The following is a 19,237-nucleotide window of genomic DNA, read 5'->3' as shown; positions in this document are numbered from 1 at the left end:
GCATCAAAAATGTTATAGTGATTAATTTCAGTGTCAGCTACTGTTATGTGTAGTTTTTTCACACATTTAGTGAAAGTTAGGTATTATTTAATTGCTTTGTACAATTGTGGCAGTTCTGTTACAATGGGTCTCTGAGGGTTAAATGCACTTTTTAGCATATCTAAAATAAGGGAATCTTCTCTCTTATTAGATTTGGAGGAGCTTCGTTCATTGGTAGTAGAAGCAGAGAAGAAGACTTATCCCGAGACTGACCTGCTAAGTCACCTGCGTCAAGTCATTCAGAATGCAGATAGGTGTACCTCAGTGGCCCAACAACTCCTCAATGGCAAGAGACAGACAAGGTACATTTATTCTTTCCTCAATAATGAAGAACTGTCTGAAGTTCTTGCATTTTAACTAGTTTTAAATGGATGCAAATCTGTATTTGTGTTAATAGGTATCGCTCCGGTGGGGGAAAGTCTCAGAACCAGCTCACGGTGGAGGAACTGAGGTTGTTTGTCAATCAGCTGTATGACCTGCCCTGTACCATCCGACAGGCCCCTTTCTTAAAGGTACCCAACCATTCAACATGCTTAATGTAATTTTCCTAGATGTGTTGATCTGACATTTTCACCCTTTACTTTCATGTCAGGCTCTTTTGAACCGTGTTGAACAGTTCCAGCAGGAGAGCTCGGATCTCCTTGCGGAGGACATGCCTGGTTCCTCTGCTCTCCAAGGCCTCTTAGATGAGGGTGCAAGCCTGGATGTCGAGTTGCCTCAGCTGGCGGTGTTGAGGCAGAGGCTGGAGCAGGCCCGCTGGGTGGAGGCCGTTCAGGAAGCCAGCGATCAGCCGGCAGACCTCAGTCTTGACTGCATGAGGAGGCTCATAGATCAAGGAGTGGGCTTGGCACCACACGCCTGTGTGGAAAGAACCATGGCCCGCCTGCAGGAGCTGCTCACTGTCTGTGAACACTGGGAAGAAAAGGCCCATAACATGCTCACAGCTAGGTTTGTATTTAAGTTAAATATTAATGCAATTTAAAGCGATAGTTCACCCAAAAATGAAAATTGTCATAATTTACTCACGCCCATGTCTTTCCAAAACTATTTTTGAAAGAAATTTTTAATGAAACCTGAGAGATTTCTGTCTCTCCATTGCAAGTCTATTACACCAAAGCTTCAAAAGTTCATAAAGAGAAAAAGAAAGTAATTTTTCTGGTTTCAAAAACATCGTCCTTTTGTGTTTTGAAACTAAATGAAATTCTTACGGGTTTTAGAACTACATGAGGGTGTGAAAGTGGTGACAGAATTTACACTAACAAACTTCTGTGGCACCATGCAAACTCTTTGCCATATTTATCACCAAGATCTGAGAAGTAAAAGCAACTCCTGGTGGTTAAGGTTTGGCAGTGTGCATGACAAAGTTGATTGTGCAACAAAATAATTAGCAAACTATTCTGGAAAAATTTTGCTTGCAAATTTTTATTTTACCTATTTTTTTCAAGGGCTTATGGTTTAATACAGTTAATGCTCTCCCAACATGCATGTTGTAAAAAAACAAAAACAAAACAAAACACACACACACACGGATGGTTGAGCTAGTTCTTATGGCGAATACAAATGTGCATGGTTAGCATTTAGACTTAAAGCTGCTTCCTGGCAGATTAACTGGATCGATCTATTGTGACATTGTCCAGTGCATCACCTACACTGTCCATGTATTGTCCAATGTACTGGTCAAAAGATTTGTTTAATGTTTTTGAAAGAAGTTTCTAATACTCACAAAGGCTGCAATTATGACTGTTGAAAATGGTGGTGCTGCTAAATATTTGTGTGGAAACTGTGGTCATTCTTTGAGCTTTCTTTGAACACAAAGTCCAAAAGAACAGAATTTATTTCATATAGAAATCTTTACTGTCACTTTTCATCAGTTTAATGCACCCTTGCTGAATAAAAACATTAATATATTTCAAATATATATATATATTTATATTTTAAATATATTAATATTTAAAAACAAATTACTGACCCAGTAATGTAAGTTAGTAGCATCCTTAAAGGAAAGCAGCATTTTCCCTATTTAGATAATTGTTCTTAACGAAGGATATTAATTAATCTTGTCCTTTTAAACCTGTAAAATGTAAACCTTTCATTTGGTTTTTTTGCTTATTTTAGGCCTCGTCATAGTATTGTTACTCTTGAGGCAGCTATACAGGAAGTGAACAGCATCCCAGCATACCTGCCCAGCTGTCTTCAACTTAAAGACTGTGTAAGCAGGGCCAGGGAGTGGATAATGGAAGCAGATGCTCTTCAGGTGTGTTTTCTATGTTTCTGTAATACTCTATGATTAGATACATAGAACCTTGTGCAAGTAGCGCTCAGTCCATTTAAACATTTATTGCTACAGGCTGGAGGCCGTATTCCTGGTCTTGCTGCCCTGTCTGAGCTAGTGTCAAGAGCCAGAGGTATTCCGGTAATGTTGGAACCACTGACTCGACTGGAAAGCTTAGTATCTGAGGTACAGGCCTGGAAGGAGAGTGCAGCTAAAACATTCCTGTTGAGGAACTCATCCCATTCTCTCCTCGAGGTACATACTTACTTATTTACAACTATACTTACTTATTTAGGATGTGAATAACTATGTGATTTGTGTGAGTAAAATGTATTGTTCTGTTTTAATTTGTGTTTGTGTCTTTAAGGTTTTGTGTCCTAGGTGTGAGACTGGACCGCAGAAGTCTAAGTCAAAAAAATCCAAGGATGTCTCAGTACCCTGCAAGAAAGTTGAAGTAAAACTGGACTCCCTTTTTGATGTGGAAAAGGCACTTTCTATGAGCAAAGATACAGCTTCAGCAGTAAGTCACATTTTGGTATGAGGATATAGTATGAAGTTATGAATGAAGTTATAGTACAGTGAAAGAACGCTTCTGCAGAAGAACATCGCCTGCTTCTACATCATTGCCTCTTTAGCCCAACCCACTGATTCACACATGTAGTAGGAGGTGAGTAAATATGAAAGAGAGATGCAAACATAGGATTACTTGAGCAACAAAACTATAGAGATGCCTCTGAGGATTACAAGACGTTGTGTAGTGCCAGGAAAAAGTCTTTGCATTGCCTTTTTTTATCACCCTAACACTGTGTCTACACCTGACATGACCATTGTTGTGTCACGTCACATCGCGTCAGAAATCCATTTCTCCTTCGTGTCAGAAGTAGCGCTCTGAGTATGTGAGAGATAGAACAGGGCATGAGTTTACTGTCAGGGATTTTTTCGGATCATATCACGCCGTGCTGCAGCCAGTGTAGAGTCATTGATTATAATGGGTTCCAAGCTGCCAAAACAGTTTTTCATTTTTCGTTTAAACATACGAAACAAACTGTTGGGTTCCATTGCTTTTAGTCATGTCACTGGGCCACTTGTGTCCAGTGTAGACACAGTGTGACGTTGCACATCTATCAAAACATTGTTTTTCAAAGAGAGGGTCAAAAACAGGATAGAGAATAGCCTATTACTTCAAAATTACGATGTTTTTTCTAACATTGTATGATCTTGCTAACATTGTAAATGGACCTTGGAGAACATGCTGAACAATGATTGTTGTTCATGCTGAACAAAAATGCAATTCATGTCCCCTTTAAATGGTATAACTAAAGTCTTATTTAAAGAGATTGAAAATCTGGAAAAACAGGAATTGCAGTAAGACCTAATGTGATTAAACTTCAAATGAAATAATCACATTAGCTGTTGCACATACATGGTTTGCGGTTTCAGAGCATTTCGCAGTCTATCAATACCACTGTTGAATGACTTACTGTTGATAATGAATTGACAATGTTTACTTTACGGTTTTTAATATTGTAATATGTTGTAGATGGTTGTAACCGTGCACATTTTATCATCTTCCAGCTGCCCATGCAAATAGATGAAGTAAAGCTTTGACATTTCAAAATAAGAGTCCTGGTGTATTTCAGGCTTGTTTATAATTAAAAGTCCTGCATTATGCATAAATCTTTTTTTATTCTAGATATTATTAGTATTTTGGGTGCATTGTAAACGGTTACATTGCTTTGATTGTATGTGTTTGTTTTGTATGGATATAGAGCATTAATTTAATATTATGCAGGTCTTAAAGTGATTTTTAAATCTCTGCAGAAACCCTGTTGTTTTTTTAGTTTTGTTCCCCCCTGCTGTGCTTTAGAATAAGCAATCCTTATTGCTGAGTCCTCACTGTTCACGTCTGTGATGGACATCTGGGTATTGATATCTGGTATCAGGCTCAGACTTGTGTGTTCTTCTCTAAACAGATGGCCACTCTCAGTGACGTACATCAAAAAGAGCTGGAGAGCCTGTCTATGTTGAGGACCTCAAATGAGTCGAAGTTTCAGTCTTCACCCAGCTGTTTGGCCCCCACAGTGTGCTTGTGCCACACTGTCCCAGCAGGCCCTATGCTACAGTGTGAACTCTGTCGAGACGCCTACCACAGCGGCTGTGTGCCAGGGTTTAAGGACATACAGTCAGGACTACCGTGGTTATGCCCGCTCTGCAAGCACTCTGAGAAGCCACCCCTGGATAAGGTGCTTCCCCTGCTTGCTTCCTTACAGCGGATTCGGGTTTGGCTTCCAGAGGGCGATGCTCTGCGATATGTGATTGAGAGAACAGTGCGCTGGCAACACAAAGTGCAGCAGGTTTCTCCTACACCGCATCCGAATGGAAAAGTGAGCTTAATATGTTCAAATATAATTAGTTTGAAAATCAATGAAAACATGACACTTTTCTATTTATATTCCTGTTCCATTCTATTAATATGATGCAGGCAAGACATATCTCTGGAATCGCATCATCTCAGACACTGGTTGGGAGCAACAGTTCTTTCTACATGCTGCAGCCTTGTATTCCTCTCAATGGTTAGTCAACCACACCTAATGTTTTTAATACACACTTACAGAGGGGTTGTAAATGTCTGGATGAAAATATTTCGGATTGTGTCCTGTGTTACAGAACTCAGTGCTGAGTTGGAGGAGCTGTTGGTGGAAGGTCTTCTCCTGCAGGTGACTTTACCTGAGCTCCAGCAGCTTTATAGCAGCCTGCTCAACAGGTTTTTACCATCCCAGCACTCCCTGCAGAGCAGCGAACACGATCACCAGTATCACATTGCTCAAGACAGAAGTCCACCTCACAAGAGCCCCCCACACAACAAAGGGCAGGTGGGAGAACATTCCTAACTTGTTTACTAATCCTTCAATAGCATTAGTTTTGTAGCATTGCAAATTCCTCTGATTTAGACAAAGGATTCCCAAACTTTGTCAACCGAACATAAAATGTTTATTTTATTTGACATAAAATATTTACTTGAATTTAATATCAATCATGTAACATGATTCACGTTTACGGTTCTCTGATGTTAGTTGATGGTCACATGACATGCAGGTAAACAAAATATTTAATATTTCGTAAGAAATCGTAAGGAAAAAAAAAATGTCTGCCTCATGGGGAAATCATCATACTTGGTAAATAATAATTATGACATAAGTTATAATTGACATGGAGGAAAAAGTTAAAATTGTCAATTAACATTTTGTAGTAATTCTGACTGTCAATCTTGACTTTTTATCATAATTTTGACTTTGTCATAATTAGGACTTATGAGATAAGTCATAATTATGAGATAAAAAGTTGATTGAGTCATTAAAAGGTTGAAATTCTGTCATAATTATGATAACTTGGTGTCATAATTTCAATTTTTGTCATAATTATGATTTACCAAAGCATGATTTTAATTCCCTAAAGGTGACAGAAATTAGCTTCACATGCTTGTAGTTTGATAGGTTTTATTTTAAAACTATTTATGTATTTTAATGTTACATTTTTATAATTTAATTATTAGCTTTCATCAACTCTCCAAACCAAGTTTGAGAAACCCCCATTTATAACAGGTTTAATGTGAAAATAAGGCAAAATAAGTCCAAAAAGGCAAGAGAAATTATTCTAAATACATTTTTCTTCAGTAGTGAATTTGAGTATTGTTAAAAATCTAATTAAAATATATATTTTGATATTTGTGTGTTCTGTATGATTACAGCGTTGTGCTGTTAGTGTAGCAACATAAGTCATCAGTTATAAATGAAGCCACCTGAGTGCTATTCATGTGAACTACTGCCTTTGTAGAAAGTTCAGATCAGCCAATAACAAGGTTCCTTAACTGTTGGGGTGCTGACTTAGAAGACAGCTGTTTATGTAGGCAGCGAGACAGCTCACCAAGTTTCAGAACGGAGCTTTCGAACAGATTTTGATGTAATTTCTTTCATCTAGGATGGAGTTCCAGAAACCAAGAAGGAACCCGAAAAGCTTGAGAAGAACAGCAAACGGCGTCTAGAAAAAGAGAATATAGAAGGGCAGCACAGAGACACGATAAAAAAGCCCAAGAAAAAGAAGCCTAAAATGAACAAAGAAAGGAGAAGAGAGGAAAAACAAACCACCTCCCCCTCCAACTCCCTTTCTGATCTATCGTATTCAGATGACTCGGAGGAGGATTGGTCTGTGTGCTCGGCAAAGCAATGTCAACAGCCAGAAGGAAACGAGGTTAGTTCTGGCATAATTGAAATGCTTTTGGTTTTGTTTTCTAATCCACTGCATCATTCTTGCTTATACAATTGGGTTATTGTGAGTCTCTCTTTGCCTGCATGAATAATTAAATGCTCTTTCTCATCCTCACAGGTAAACTGGGTCCAGTGTGATGGCAGCTGTAACCAGTGGTTCCACCAGATTTGTGTGGGAGTGTCTGCTGAGCAGGCTGAGAATGAGGACTACATCTGCGTCAGCTGCGCAAAAAACGATTTGACAAAATGAGGACCAAAATCATGTTTTTCGAAGGATAGTCAAAAGGCTCCCCGTTTTGCACATAAGTTACATCACCAAGAATGCACCAGATATCATCCCCTTACTGAATCCTGCCCCCTCTGTTCCCTTGGTGCTACTGCCTTCTTGATCGGACTGTAAACAAAAATCTATATGATTCTTCTGCTTTTTGTTTTGTATTTTTGAAGATTTCCTTCTATAACCTTTTATTTCTTCTCTAGAGAACGTGATGCATAGATGTACCTCAGGGGTTTCCATCCCATAAATGCAAAACAATGGGGAATTTCAGCTTCCCCAAATGTATTTTTGTTCATATTTATTGTTTTATTTTTTTTAATTTTTTTTATTTCCCCAGTCACCTTTAGAATTTCTAACATGAGTTTGTCAATCTGGGCTATTTACACCAAATAATATTAATTGGACTAAACAAAATGGTCTAAAATTATTTTTGGAACCCGCTGTTTTGGTACATGTCTAATAATATAAAATATTATTTATTTATCCCAGCAATAACTTGGCTGGTTACCCTGATTTTCAGTAGCTTGAGATCTGCTCTGATCTGTTGCTTGATGCAGTGTTTGTACAGAATCCTAATGTAGGTTGTCAGACAAAAGAGATGTAGCAGGCAGAAGAAAAAGCTGTGTGAAATATACTTTGTGATGTATACTGTGGCTTTCTTTAAAACTCAAAACAGATCTTTCCGATGTTAATTCATTTGTGGAATAAAATGGTTTGTTCTCACCTATAAATACTGATCGACTTCTGATATCGTGAGCCCTTGTCTTTATTTGTGTGCAACTCAATGTGTATATTTGCTTACAGCAAACGCGAAGATCTGAGCATCAGGTGGCGACTAAAAAAGGCAGTTCAGTATAGCTGTTCAACCTCCATTCCTGTGGATGGAGCCATTATGGTCATGAAAGCGCCAATGATTCACGAATGGCAGCATTTCATCGTTTCATAGTCCCTCCCTAAACGTGCATTGGCGCGCTGTGCATCCTTCCGTCGGGTCCCCGGTCATCTCTCCGTTAGCCTCGGCAAGACTGGCGAAAACATGGCGGGTATGAACGCGTCGGGTCCCGGCCCGGTTTCGACTCTCGACCAGGTCGATAAAGGACTGAAGGAGACTCTTATAGACGCGCTGAACGCCATTCTGTCGCCGGTGCAAGAAGTGCGTTCTGCTGCGGAGGAGCGCATTAAAGTGTTGGAAGTGACGGAAGGTAAGAACTGACGCGAGATGCTGCCACAACATGCATGACACCATGTGAAGTGCAGATTTTTACACATGGGCCACACGCTTTTTCATTTCAGATGAACGGTTGCTGATTTTATGATGCTTGTCGGCCGTGTTTATCACGGTTTGTCACGGTGAATTTGTCAACGAATTGGGGAGGCGAAAGCAAGTGCATCCAAATCCAACATGTTCCCGCATTTTCAGTTGATGGTTGTGTAGTCAAATGTAAAAATTATAAGTGAGAAGTTCGGTTCTGTCGATCTGCATTTAATCACTTTCACTTTTAAACTCACGTGATGGTAATTCCGTGTTGATAAATACGCGTCATCTTTGTGAGAATATGTAAGTTTTCAGCGATAGTTTCAGGGAGAGTTTGAGGTTTGGCTTCTCGGAGTGTCTATATCAGGGCTGTTCAAACTCGGTCCTGGAGGGCCGGTGTCCTGCAGAGTTTAGCTCTAACCCTAATTAAACACACCTGAACCAGCTAATCAAGCTCTTACTAGGCATAGAAACTTCCAGTCAGGTGTGTTGAGGCAAGTTGGAGCTAAACTCTGCAGGACACCGGCCCTCCAGGACCGAGTTTGGACAGCCGTGGTCTATATCAATATTAAGTCCGAGTACCCTTTATCATTATGGTTACATCACCCAGTATTTTTAAAGTTCAGGTATTGCTTAGAGTTTTGTGGCTGTTTCGTCATTTTTTGGGAGAAAAAGAGCAGAATCTTGTTTATGTGGCTCGATGTGAGTCAGTAGCTTTGGCCAAAGATTAATGTGCAAGTTTAAGAATCAATTACTGGAAAGCCATATGATTTGACTACAAAAATGCCAGCGAATTATTTTTGTACGCAGTATTTGATATATTTCATTACACTTTCGGCATATTAAAGTATGTTCTCTCTTTTTCTGAGAGTGAATGGTGCATAATTGAAGCAGAGCTATTATTGTTGTAGTTATATTTTCTGCATTATTTATAGCTCCTTGATGTTGGTTGGGTTTTTTTTTTTTTTAACAACCATAATTGTTTATATTAAGAATTTGTTTCCTTACATTAATTGAGTAGAATTGAAGTACACAACCTCTTAAAGGTTTGAGGTCGGTAAGATTTTTAAAATGTTTTTGAAAGCCTCTTATGCTCACTAAAACTGCATTTATTCAAAAATACTGTAATAAAATCTGTAACTGTGAAGTATTATTACAATTTAAAATAACTTTTCTATTTTCAGATATTTTAAAATGCAATTCCTGTGATGGCAAAGCTCAATTTGATCCTTCAGAAATCATTCTAATATGCTGATTTGGTGCTCAAGAAACATTTCTTATTATTGTCAATACTGAAAACACTTGTATCCTAGTTTCCACAAAAAATATTAAGCAGCACATTTTTTCGGGATTCTTTGATGAATAGAAAGTTCAAAAGAACAGCATTTACTTGAAACAGAAATCTTCCGTAACATTATAAATGTATTTACTCTCACTTTTGATCAATTTAATGTATCCTTGCTGAATAAAAGTATTAATTTCTTTAAAATTAAATCTTATTGACTTAAAATTTTTGAACAGTAGTTTAGTTCTGGACTGCACACTATATGTTTTTATGTTTAGAAAGAAAACATGCCCACATAAAGGTAGAAATGGCCTTGAAAATCAGTTGGGCAGTTTAATCCAGCGGGTCGCTGTCTGTGGCCTCTCTCTCAGGGCTCTTCTGTGTGTTGAGTGTCAGCAGTAACATTGTCTGTTGGCCACCAGCCTCTCATTGAGCTAAATCCACGGATGAGGAAAGACTGTGGCAGTGCCGTGTTGCTGTGAATGAAGCTTACATTAGAAATTATTTTTTTTATTGTACTCATCTGACTTGGCTTCTAATGCATTTGTGGTCTTAGCTTGTTAACTTATTGTTAATCAGACAGATTGTTGGTTGAGCTTGGAAACTACACCTATTTCAATTTGTAAACAGTTTTGACGTGCTAGTGGTTATTTATGCTCCTGTTTTGTAGAGTTTGGAGTTCACCTTGCAGAGCTCACTGTCGACCCACACGGAGCACTTGCTATTCGCCAAGTAAGACTAGATATTTTCAGCATAAATGAGCAGATAAACAAGTATTTGATTATTATTGTTAGATTTGCTTAATTTGTTTGCTATATGACTCTTGTAGTTGGCCTCTGTCATTCTGAAGCAGTATGTTGAGACTCACTGGTGTGCCCAGTCAGAGAAATACAGGCCCCCAGAGACGACTGAATGGGTAAGAAGTGAACTGTGTATTTATGTTTAGATGTGATGTTATGAGATGTGGCATTATGTTAATTTGATTCCCATATCCCTTTCCGTTCAGGCCAAAGCTGCGATCCGTGAGCTTCTGCCAAGTGGTTTGCGGGAGGCCATCAGTAAGGTGCGCTCCAGCGTGGCCTATGCCCTGTCGGCTATCGCACACTGGGACTGGCCTGAAGCTTGGCCTGGGCTCTTCAAGCTCCTCATGGACATGCTGGCCAGTGGGGATGTTAATGCTGTACACGGTGCCATGAGGGTCCTCACAGGTAATGACTCTGAACATCTACACCTCTTTCTCGCGGTTACAACAAGTGATGATGTTTTTGTGATGTTACTAAGCAACATATTATTATGCGTTTCATAGAATTTACCCGAGAGGTGACTGATGTTCAGATGCCGGATGTTGCACCTGTCATTTTGCCTCAAATGTACAAGATTTTTACCATGGCAGAGGTATTATACTCAGCTTAAAAACACAGTACAGTCCTTGCTTTTGGGACAGTCATGTGTAATGTATGTTATTGACAATAACAATGTTGTGTTGTGTTACTGTTGCAGGTTTACAGTATTCGCACTCGATCCAGAGCCGTTGAGATCTTTACCACGTGTGCTAATCTCATCTGTGCGATTGATGAAGTAGCAAAGGTAAGGTTTCAGTGAAATATTTTTTGTTTATAGGTAAACAGGTAACCCTTTAGACAGTAAACATTTAAAATGCTATAAAATGTTACTTATTTATAAAAGAATCCTGACAAAAATGTATCAGGTTTTCCACAAAAATATTAAGCAGCACAACTCTTTTCAGCATTGATAATATAAGTAATGTTTCCTGAGCACCAAATCAGCATATTGGAATGATTTCTGAAGGATCATGTGACACTGAAAACTGAAGTAATAACTGCTGAAAATTCAGCTTTGCCGTCACAGAAATAAATTGCATTTTTTAATATATTAAAATAGAAAACAATTATTGTACATTGCATTAATATTTCTCAGTATTACTGTTTTTATCATCAAATAAATGCAGCATTGGTTAGTAAAGAGACTTCTTTCAAAAACATGAAAAAAAATATATCAACCCCAAAGTTTTGAACTGTAGTGTATACATTTTAATGTAAATTTGTATAAGTTAACATTAAACTAAATTATAAAATGCAGTGGAATTTGTGACTTCATAATACCTAATACTTCACAGTAAGTATTAAAAGGGATAACTGGCATTTTAAACAATTATGTTTGCTTTTAGGGTGCTGCCAACACTCTGATCTTCCCGGTGGTGCAGCAGTTCACTGAGGCCTTCATACAGGCCCTGCAGATTCCAGATGGACCCACTTCAGATAGTGGCCTGAAGATGGAAGTGCTAAAGGTGACTAGCTGTTGCATCATGCAGAAAAATACTTTTTCCCCTCGTGATGTGAATGTAATTATCAATTATCTCTTCATAGGCAGTGACGGCTCTTGTGAAGAACTTCCCCAAACCCATGGTGTCCTCCATGCAACAGATTCTACCTATCGTATGGAACACCCTGACAGAAAGCGCCTCTTTATATCCATTCATTGACAGATTTTACCACTTGTTTAACCTATCATCATTAAAGGAAAAGTTCACCCAGAAATGAAAATTTACTCGTGCTCAAGCCATCCAAAATGTAGATGAGTTTATATCTTTATCGTAACAGGTTTGGAGCATTACATGACTTGCTCACCAATGGATCCTCTGCAGTGAATGGGTGCTGTCAGAATGAGAGTTCAAACTGCTGATAATAACATCACAATAATCCACAAGTAATCCACACAACTTCAGTCCATCAGTTAACGTTTTAGGAAGTGAAAAGCTGTCTGTTTGTAATAAACAACTCCATCATTAAGATGTTTTTAACTTAAAACTGTTGCTTTAGCTAAAATAGTTCATAAAACCATAATATTGCTTTCTCTTGGAAATCTGAGGGTGAGCAAATTTTTATTTTTGGGTAAACTATTCTTTAATATCTCAGACCTATTTGATGTTTTTATCGGTGCCAGTTATTTCAGTAAAATATTGAAGTTTTATTCTTAACCAAGCATGTACTTATGTGAGAACTGAGGTCAACTACACAGAAGAAGTAGATGATCCAATTGACTCTGATGGTATGTGGCACTAGATTTTTGCAAGAACTGATCATTGTTATTCAGACTAGCTTAGTAAGCGCTGAGCTCTGTTAATTGATTGTCACAGGTGAGGTCCTTGGCTTTGAGAACCTCGTCTTCAGCATCTTCGAGTTTGTCCACACACTGCTGGAGAACAAGAAGTTCAAGAGCACCGTGAAGAAAGCTCTACCAGAGCTCATATATTACATCATCCTCTACATGCAGATCACAGAGGATCAGGTTTGTGGGCAGTGTGAGTGTGTCATATGTCTTTTTTATAGCCTTTATCTTCATGTTCTCGTCCATCTCACAGATCAAGGTATGGACAGCCAATCCACAGCAGTTTGTTGAGGATGAGGATGATGACACATTCTCTTATTCGGTCCGGATATCTGCACAGGATTTGTTGCTGGTGAGAGCACAGAGAGTTTGTTTATAGGTGTTTAAATTTAGAGCCCGACCGATATGGGTTTTTTGGGACCGATACCGGATATATCAGTCGGGCTCTAGTTTAAATGGTTTCCCTCCTTTATGTTTAATGCATCCTTTTGTCCATCAGGCTGTTGCTGCTGAGTTTCAGAACGAGAGCGCTGCTGCTTTAGCCGCGGCTGCAACAAGGCACCTCCAAGAGGCAGAGCAAGCCAAGAACACAGGCAGTGAACACTGGTAAACAGAGAAAAACATCCTCTATCACAACTAAACTTTCTTTTTCATTGTGTTGCTTTACATCAGGGTTTCCCAAATGGGGGTTTGAGAACCTTGGGGGATCCCTTCAGCTCGAGGAGCCCTCTCGAACGCCACCCTCGCGTCAGTCCCCCCGGGATCGCTAGATTGGTCGGCGCCGGACCGCGAATTTAACCACCCCTAACTCCAGAACCCTTTTCAAGCATTTTATCTGCATTATATGTTCTGTAAAAAAAAAATTTATATCGGCGGCATATTCGCCGATACCGATATATCGGCAGATAATATCGGCTAAACGATATATCAGTCGGGCTCTAGTTTAAATGGTTTCCCTCCTTTATGTTTAATGCATCCTTTTGTCCATCAGGCTGTTGCTGCTGAGTTTCAGAACGAGAGCGCTGCTGCTTTAGCCGCGGCTGCAACAAGGCACCTCCAAGAGGCAGAGCAAGCCAAGAACACAGGCAGTGAACACTGGTAAACAGAGAAAAACATCCTCTATCACAACTAAACTTTCTTTTTCATTGTGTTGCTTTACATCAGGGTTTCCCAAATGGGGGTTTGAGAACCCCTGGGGATTTGTGAGGGAAATGCAGGGGCTTTTGTGAGTTAAAAGCTAATAATTAAACTGAGTGTAAATGTAAAATAAACAAATGTGGTTGCATAATTGAAACTGCCATATAGCCTTTTTACACATTTGCCCAATTTAAATAAAACACTAGAAAAAAGATACTACTTTTATATCTGTTCAGTTGCGTGTCACGTGATCATTAGCCAACATCAGAGAACCATAAACATGCAAATGTGTTGTTAAATCATTGAAGTATTACCCTTATCTCTGGTGGTACTTCTAGTAAATATGTTATATCTAAGGGGTTAGGCTGACAAAAAAAAAGTTTGGGAACCCCTGCCTTACATCAGTATCTCCATGAATATGCAGGTGGAAGGTGCATGAGGCTTGCATGCTGGCCCTGGGGTCAGTCAAGACCATCATCACTGAGAATGTAAAGAACGGTCGTGTGCATTTCGATATGCATGGATTCCTTGCCAATGTCATTCTTGCTGACCTCAATTTACCAGGTAACCTTGTTCTAAACTTTCATTTTGATCTTATGTCTGTATATGGCCTGAGTGTAGACCTGTGGATGTGATCCCCATGTTATTTAATTCCCAGCAGCCTCTCCATTCCTGTTGGGTCGGGCCTTATGGGCAGCCAGTCGCTTCACCGCAGCAATGTCCCCAGAACTCATTCAGCAGTTCCTCCAGGCCACTGTGAGTGGTCTACATGAGAGCCAGCCACCCTCTGTCCGGATCTCTGCTGTGAGAGCGATCTGGGGGTAGGACTTTCATTTCCAGTCTCTCGTGTGCAGAGTTTAATCATTTGTGCAAAACGGTATGGTTGTTGTTTGCAGTTATTTTTTATTTATTTATTTGATCTTTTTCACTATTTAAGCCTGAAATTAATTTAATACACTTACACTTTCAAACGAGACATGGCTTGGGCTGCTCTTAAGCAGGAATCTGATTTGGTTCTACACCTTTTACAGGATTCCCACGCGGACATTTCACATGGAAAATGTGAAATGTCCTGGAAAATCTTGTAGTTGTCCAGGGAAATTATTGTTTTAAAAAATGTAATTGTGTTTTCCTTTATCCAAGAACAAACAGTTTACCACTGGCTCTAAACAAATGTTAGTATTAGAAAACTTTCGAATGGCCATAAATTGGGACTGACCTGTTTTTGCTGCAAACGCGCGATCGGCAATCGGTTCTTTTGTTTTATTTCAGGCAATCTCTGTCCCGGACTTGCACACAAACTGAATTGCAAGCATTTTCCAAAATGTAATTTGTGTGGAAATATTACAAAGTCTATAAACGGGACGTTAACAGAGGCCAGAGACGCTGAAGACGGACACAAAGAGGGGAAAATACTGTAGCTGGCAGAGCAGCTCATTTGTTCATGATGAGCAAAATATTGGAAGAAAATCATTAATATTGAATTGGTGTGGTGGGTTATATGAATGTATCTCTGAGGGGAGCTGACTGTCTTCAGAAAAGTTTATATGGTATTTTCTTTTCATCTTGCCTCTGTATAATGCATATTAAAGTAGTATTTCTAGGCACAACCAAGGAAACGGTGGGAAGTGCCACCCAACGTCACTTACTGTCAGAGTGAATTTGCTTTTAATTCAATCCGTCTGCTGGTTTTGTTTTGTGCAGATATGTTTTATGTAGCATAATTTCACAAAGCTAAAGTCAGACCATTCTGTTTTCTGTCTTCAGATTTTGAAATTACATCTTACAGGTTAATCTAATTTAAATCAGAAACTGCTCCTGTATGTAGCATCTTAGTTTGGATCGTGATTAAAATGCAGTGGTCACCTCTAATTTTAAATGCGTACAGAGTACTGTCTCTAATAAAGCAAAAAACATTGATCTTATCTCTTGCATTAAAAAAATTAATATTAGCAAATTAATATCGGAATCGACCCATTTGCTTGTAAAAATAAAAAATTGGAATCGGCCATCAAAAAAATCAAGATTGGTGCATCACTACTGACTTTTGACAGTGTGAGCGTTGACGTGTTTCCCAACGTTCTATCCAGTGGTGAACATGGTGAAAAGTATTTCAGTGATTCAGTAACTTGTTAACTAATAATTTGGATTGTTGTCAAAAGTAGGCCATTAGTACTTCTGTACCAAGTTGATACTGAATTTTTAAAAATGTAACAATATCAGCCTTTCTGCAGCACTGGTAGTACCAAGTACAGACTCAATGCAGTACTCGCTGATAGGCGGCTGCTTTCAAACTCTTCAGTGCATATTTATATCGCATTACGTGAACAGTGATATGCAATGGCCAATCAGAGGTGTTTAAGTTAGTCAGAATCCACTCAGTTTTCACTTGACCCTTTTAAAGCAATACTTAATTGAAAAATATTTGAAGGATACATGGCAATATTTTTAAATATTATTTTCTTTAATATTATTATTAGCATTAATAATGGACTGATATAATTTATTTTCATTTACAAATAGTTTAATAAAATAAATACTTTCTCTTTTTTTGTTGATAAGGTACTGAAATTGGTTCTTAAAATCATTTGTTGAATAATTAAGAGCTCATATTAAAGAGCTGATTTTTTTTAGTTAAGTCATGGCCATAAACTGTATGCTTTTAAAGACTTCTGGAGAGAGGAATGTATTACTTTTGGGCATCCTTGTCTTTTATTGTCACCGTAATTAAATAAAAAATGTCCTGGAAAAGTCCACGAAGACCTGGAAAATGATCACTGAAAAAGAGTGGGAACCCTGTTTTAGTTTTAAGGACAGAAACCTAAAAAAATATCTTGAGAAATGAATGTACATATGTGGTTTAAACTGACTAATGAATACACAATTTAATTATTTTAAACTAATGCCGGTGTGTATTGTTTTTTATTAAATTAATTTATTTTTTTATTATTTACATTTTTATTATTTAAATTAATATCTGTATTCATCAAGCATGCATTAAATTGATATAAAATGACAGTAATGACATTTAGAAAAGTAGATTTAAGATTTATATTTCAAATAAATGCTGTTAATTTTAACTTTCTGGTAATCAAAGAATCCTAAAAAATATATATATATATATATATATATATTTAAATAATGATTTCCACAAAGAGAGTGATCCCTCTCTATAACGGTTTCCCAGGTACTGTGATCAACTCAAGCTGTCGGAGAGTACTCACGTCCTGCAGAAAAATATATATATATATATATATATTTAAATAATGATTTCCACAAAAAGAGTGATCCCTCTTTATATCGGTTTCACAGGTACTGTGATCAACTCAAGCTGTCGGAGAGTACTCACGTCCTGCAGCCCTTCCTGCCCAGTATCTTGGAAGGGCTGGTGCAGCTCGCGGCTCAGTTCAGCTCTGAAGTTCTCACTTTAGTCATGGAAACCCTCTGTATTGTTTGCACCGTGGATCCGGCTTTCACCACGAGTGCTGAGAACAAGATCTGCCCACTCACTATTGCCATCTTCCTTAAGTACAGTAATGGTAAGATTATTTTATAGTCAACAGCCAGTATCATTTGTAATTTAGATGACCTGTGGCTTATCATGCTCTCTTTTCCTTTTCTGTTAGATCCTGTTGTAGCGTCTTTAGCGCAAGACATCTTCAAAGAGCTTGCCCAGATTGAAGCCTGCCAAGGACCCATGCAAATGCGCCTCATTCCTACTCTTGTTAGCATTATGCAGGCACCGCCTGATAAAATCCCATCTGGCCTTTGTGCTGTAAGTTAAACTTCTCAATTTGTTCTACTTCTTACTGTAATCTGTAAGTAATACATATTTTTTGTTCCTACAGACATCCATAGATATCCTAACTACGGTTGTTCGTAACACTAAACCCCCGTTGACTGACATGCTTGTGTGCCAAGCTTTTCCTGCAGTGGCCCATTGCACTCTCCGCACAGATGACAACACCACAATGCAGGTAGCATCATTCTCCCAGAAACAAATCCGATATGTCTTTTCAGAGTCCTAATGTCGGTTGGTATCTAACTCTCATCATTGTTGATTTTCCCAGAATGGCGGTGAATGCTTGAGGGCCTATGTATCCGTGGCGCTGGAGCAGATTGCCCAGTGGCAAGATGAGCAAGGCCACAGTGGCCTGTGGTATGTCATGCAGGTTGTCAGTCAGCTCCTGGACCCCCGCACATCCGAGTTCACTGCTGCTTTTGTAGGTCGTCTGGTGTCCACTCTCATTGCCCGTGCTGGCACTCAGTTGGCTGACCAGCTGGACCAAATACTGCGTGCTATTCTCAGCAAGATGCAGCAGGCCGAGACCCTCAGTGTGATGCAGGTAGGGTTGGATTGATACCAGAATTGTGGTCTAGGTGCAGTACCGCAATGCTGATAGTAAACTGATACTTTTTCAAACTAAAGCTTGGGGGCCACAAAAAGGTGCTGGGGGTCTGTGGAAAATTTGAGAGAACCAGAATAATTTCTTACAATGCATTTTTAGGGCTGTCAAAGTTAATGTTAACTTTAAATGTTTAACACAGTAATTTTAAAGGGGTCATGAAAGGATTTTTTTTAATCACTATTTTAATATGTTCCTTGAGGTTCACTTATAATATTAATAAAGTTTTTTTGCACAAAAAAACATTTGTGAAATAGTGATGTGCGGATGGCTGTTATATCTGTGGGCGCTGCAGATAATCAGCGGGTCGGGTAATAAAAAAATGCATTCTGATTATTTGCGGGTGGGTCGCGGGTGGATAAAATAAATCATTAATGATGCAAGTATTAACTACGTTTTCTAAATTATGAACGTGTTTTAAATAGGCTACAGAAATTGAATAAACTGTAAATTAACATTAAAAGTTATTCAACAAAACATTATTTAGTCAAGAGCAGTAAGTTTTGTTGTTTGATTAACATTAATGACAGACGGCACAGCTTTATTAGGCTGCTGTCACAAGACCTATTTCACGGATCCAGTACTGATACTCATGCGTATTTAGCAACTGTTGTTTATTTAGCAACTGTTTACATTAACTTAAGACAAAACCGACTGCTTTCTCAATTTGGTACTCGAGCGCACAGAAAAGCGCCACTGGAGAGCGCGAGTACCGAATGGCTTAAAAAGACGACGCTGTTTTCATCTGATGGTTTGTGTGGATTTATTTACTCATCTAACCTACACACTATATTGAATAAATGTTTTGCAGCAATTTCCCTCATTTTAAAGTTGAAAGTCATTTGAATGAGTACTGCGATGTATGCGCAATCCCGCAACGAAATTCAGCACCTGATTAAACAGTATTCTATTATACAGAGAATTGTGAAATAGATTTTCATAATTTTTAAAAAACTTTCTGGGTTTATTTATTTTTACAAAACTTTCCAGGCCTGGAAATTGCTGTTCAATAACTTTTCCAGGTTTTTCATGACCATACGAACCCTAATGTGATGATCGGGTGCGGCTATCTAAAGCAGAGAAAAATACAGGTGCAGGCGGTTGGCGGGTGGATAATTTATTTGAAGCTGTGGATTTGGGTGACGTTTTAGCTCATCTACGCATCACTAATG

The 19,237-nt window shown here is 38.6% G+C and overlaps 2 protein-coding genes across 3 annotated transcripts in view; both read left to right on the top strand.

Annotated features, from left to right (window-relative positions):
* Positions 1-6,923, top strand: part of LOC107749493 (lysine-specific demethylase 5B-like) — a 16,327-nt gene extending 9,404 nt beyond the window's left edge. The window contains exons 18-28 of the mRNA XM_016564667.1: positions 191-341; positions 437-551; positions 632-987; positions 2,155-2,293; positions 2,387-2,566; positions 2,679-2,831; positions 4,285-4,695; positions 4,794-4,884; positions 4,979-5,184; positions 6,290-6,559; positions 6,695-6,923. Coding sequence (XP_016420153.1) covers positions 191-341; positions 437-551; positions 632-987; positions 2,155-2,293; positions 2,387-2,566; positions 2,679-2,831; positions 4,285-4,695; positions 4,794-4,884; positions 4,979-5,184; positions 6,290-6,559; positions 6,695-6,826 — 2,204 coding nt within the window. The 3' untranslated portion in view covers positions 6,827-6,923. The remainder of the gene's footprint in view (positions 1-190; positions 342-436; positions 552-631; positions 988-2,154; positions 2,294-2,386; positions 2,567-2,678; positions 2,832-4,284; positions 4,696-4,793; positions 4,885-4,978; positions 5,185-6,289; positions 6,560-6,694) is intronic.
* An 887-nt stretch (positions 6,924-7,810) lies between these two features.
* The window catches only part of LOC107749487 (importin-9), a 19,101-nt gene continuing 7,674 nt past the window's right edge, over positions 7,811-19,237 (top strand). The window contains exons 1-18 of one of the 2 annotated variants that reach the window (XM_016564661.1): positions 7,811-8,055; positions 10,064-10,125; positions 10,223-10,309; positions 10,400-10,601; positions 10,700-10,788; positions 10,894-10,980; positions 11,582-11,701; positions 11,781-11,881; positions 12,404-12,462; positions 12,551-12,702; positions 12,776-12,874; positions 13,022-13,128; positions 14,084-14,223; positions 14,321-14,480; positions 16,972-17,198; positions 17,286-17,434; positions 17,508-17,636; positions 17,730-18,005. In XM_016564661.1, coding sequence (XP_016420147.1) covers positions 7,890-8,055; positions 10,064-10,125; positions 10,223-10,309; positions 10,400-10,601; positions 10,700-10,788; positions 10,894-10,980; positions 11,582-11,701; positions 11,781-11,881; positions 12,404-12,462; positions 12,551-12,702; positions 12,776-12,874; positions 13,022-13,128; positions 14,084-14,223; positions 14,321-14,480; positions 16,972-17,198; positions 17,286-17,434; positions 17,508-17,636; positions 17,730-18,005 — 2,412 coding nt within the window. In that variant the 5' untranslated portion in view covers positions 7,811-7,889. Of the gene's footprint in view, positions 8,056-10,063; positions 10,126-10,222; positions 10,310-10,399; positions 10,602-10,699; positions 10,789-10,893; positions 10,981-11,581; positions 11,702-11,780; positions 11,882-12,403; positions 12,463-12,550; positions 12,703-12,775; positions 12,875-13,021; positions 13,129-14,083; positions 14,224-14,317; positions 14,481-16,971; positions 17,199-17,285; positions 17,435-17,507; positions 17,637-17,729; positions 18,006-19,237 lie in introns of both variants that reach the window. The other variant, XM_016564660.1, reaches the window with a different exon arrangement.

Source organism: Sinocyclocheilus rhinocerous, unplaced genomic scaffold, assembly GCF_001515625.1.
Source record: "Sinocyclocheilus rhinocerous isolate Xijiao unplaced genomic scaffold, SAMN03320098_v1.1 scaffold889, whole genome shotgun sequence".
Taxonomy (NCBI): Eukaryota; Metazoa; Chordata; class Actinopteri; order Cypriniformes; family Cyprinidae; genus Sinocyclocheilus; species Sinocyclocheilus rhinocerous.
The sequence above is the reverse complement of the archived record's forward strand: the minus strand, read 5'-3'. Positions and strand labels throughout refer to the sequence as shown.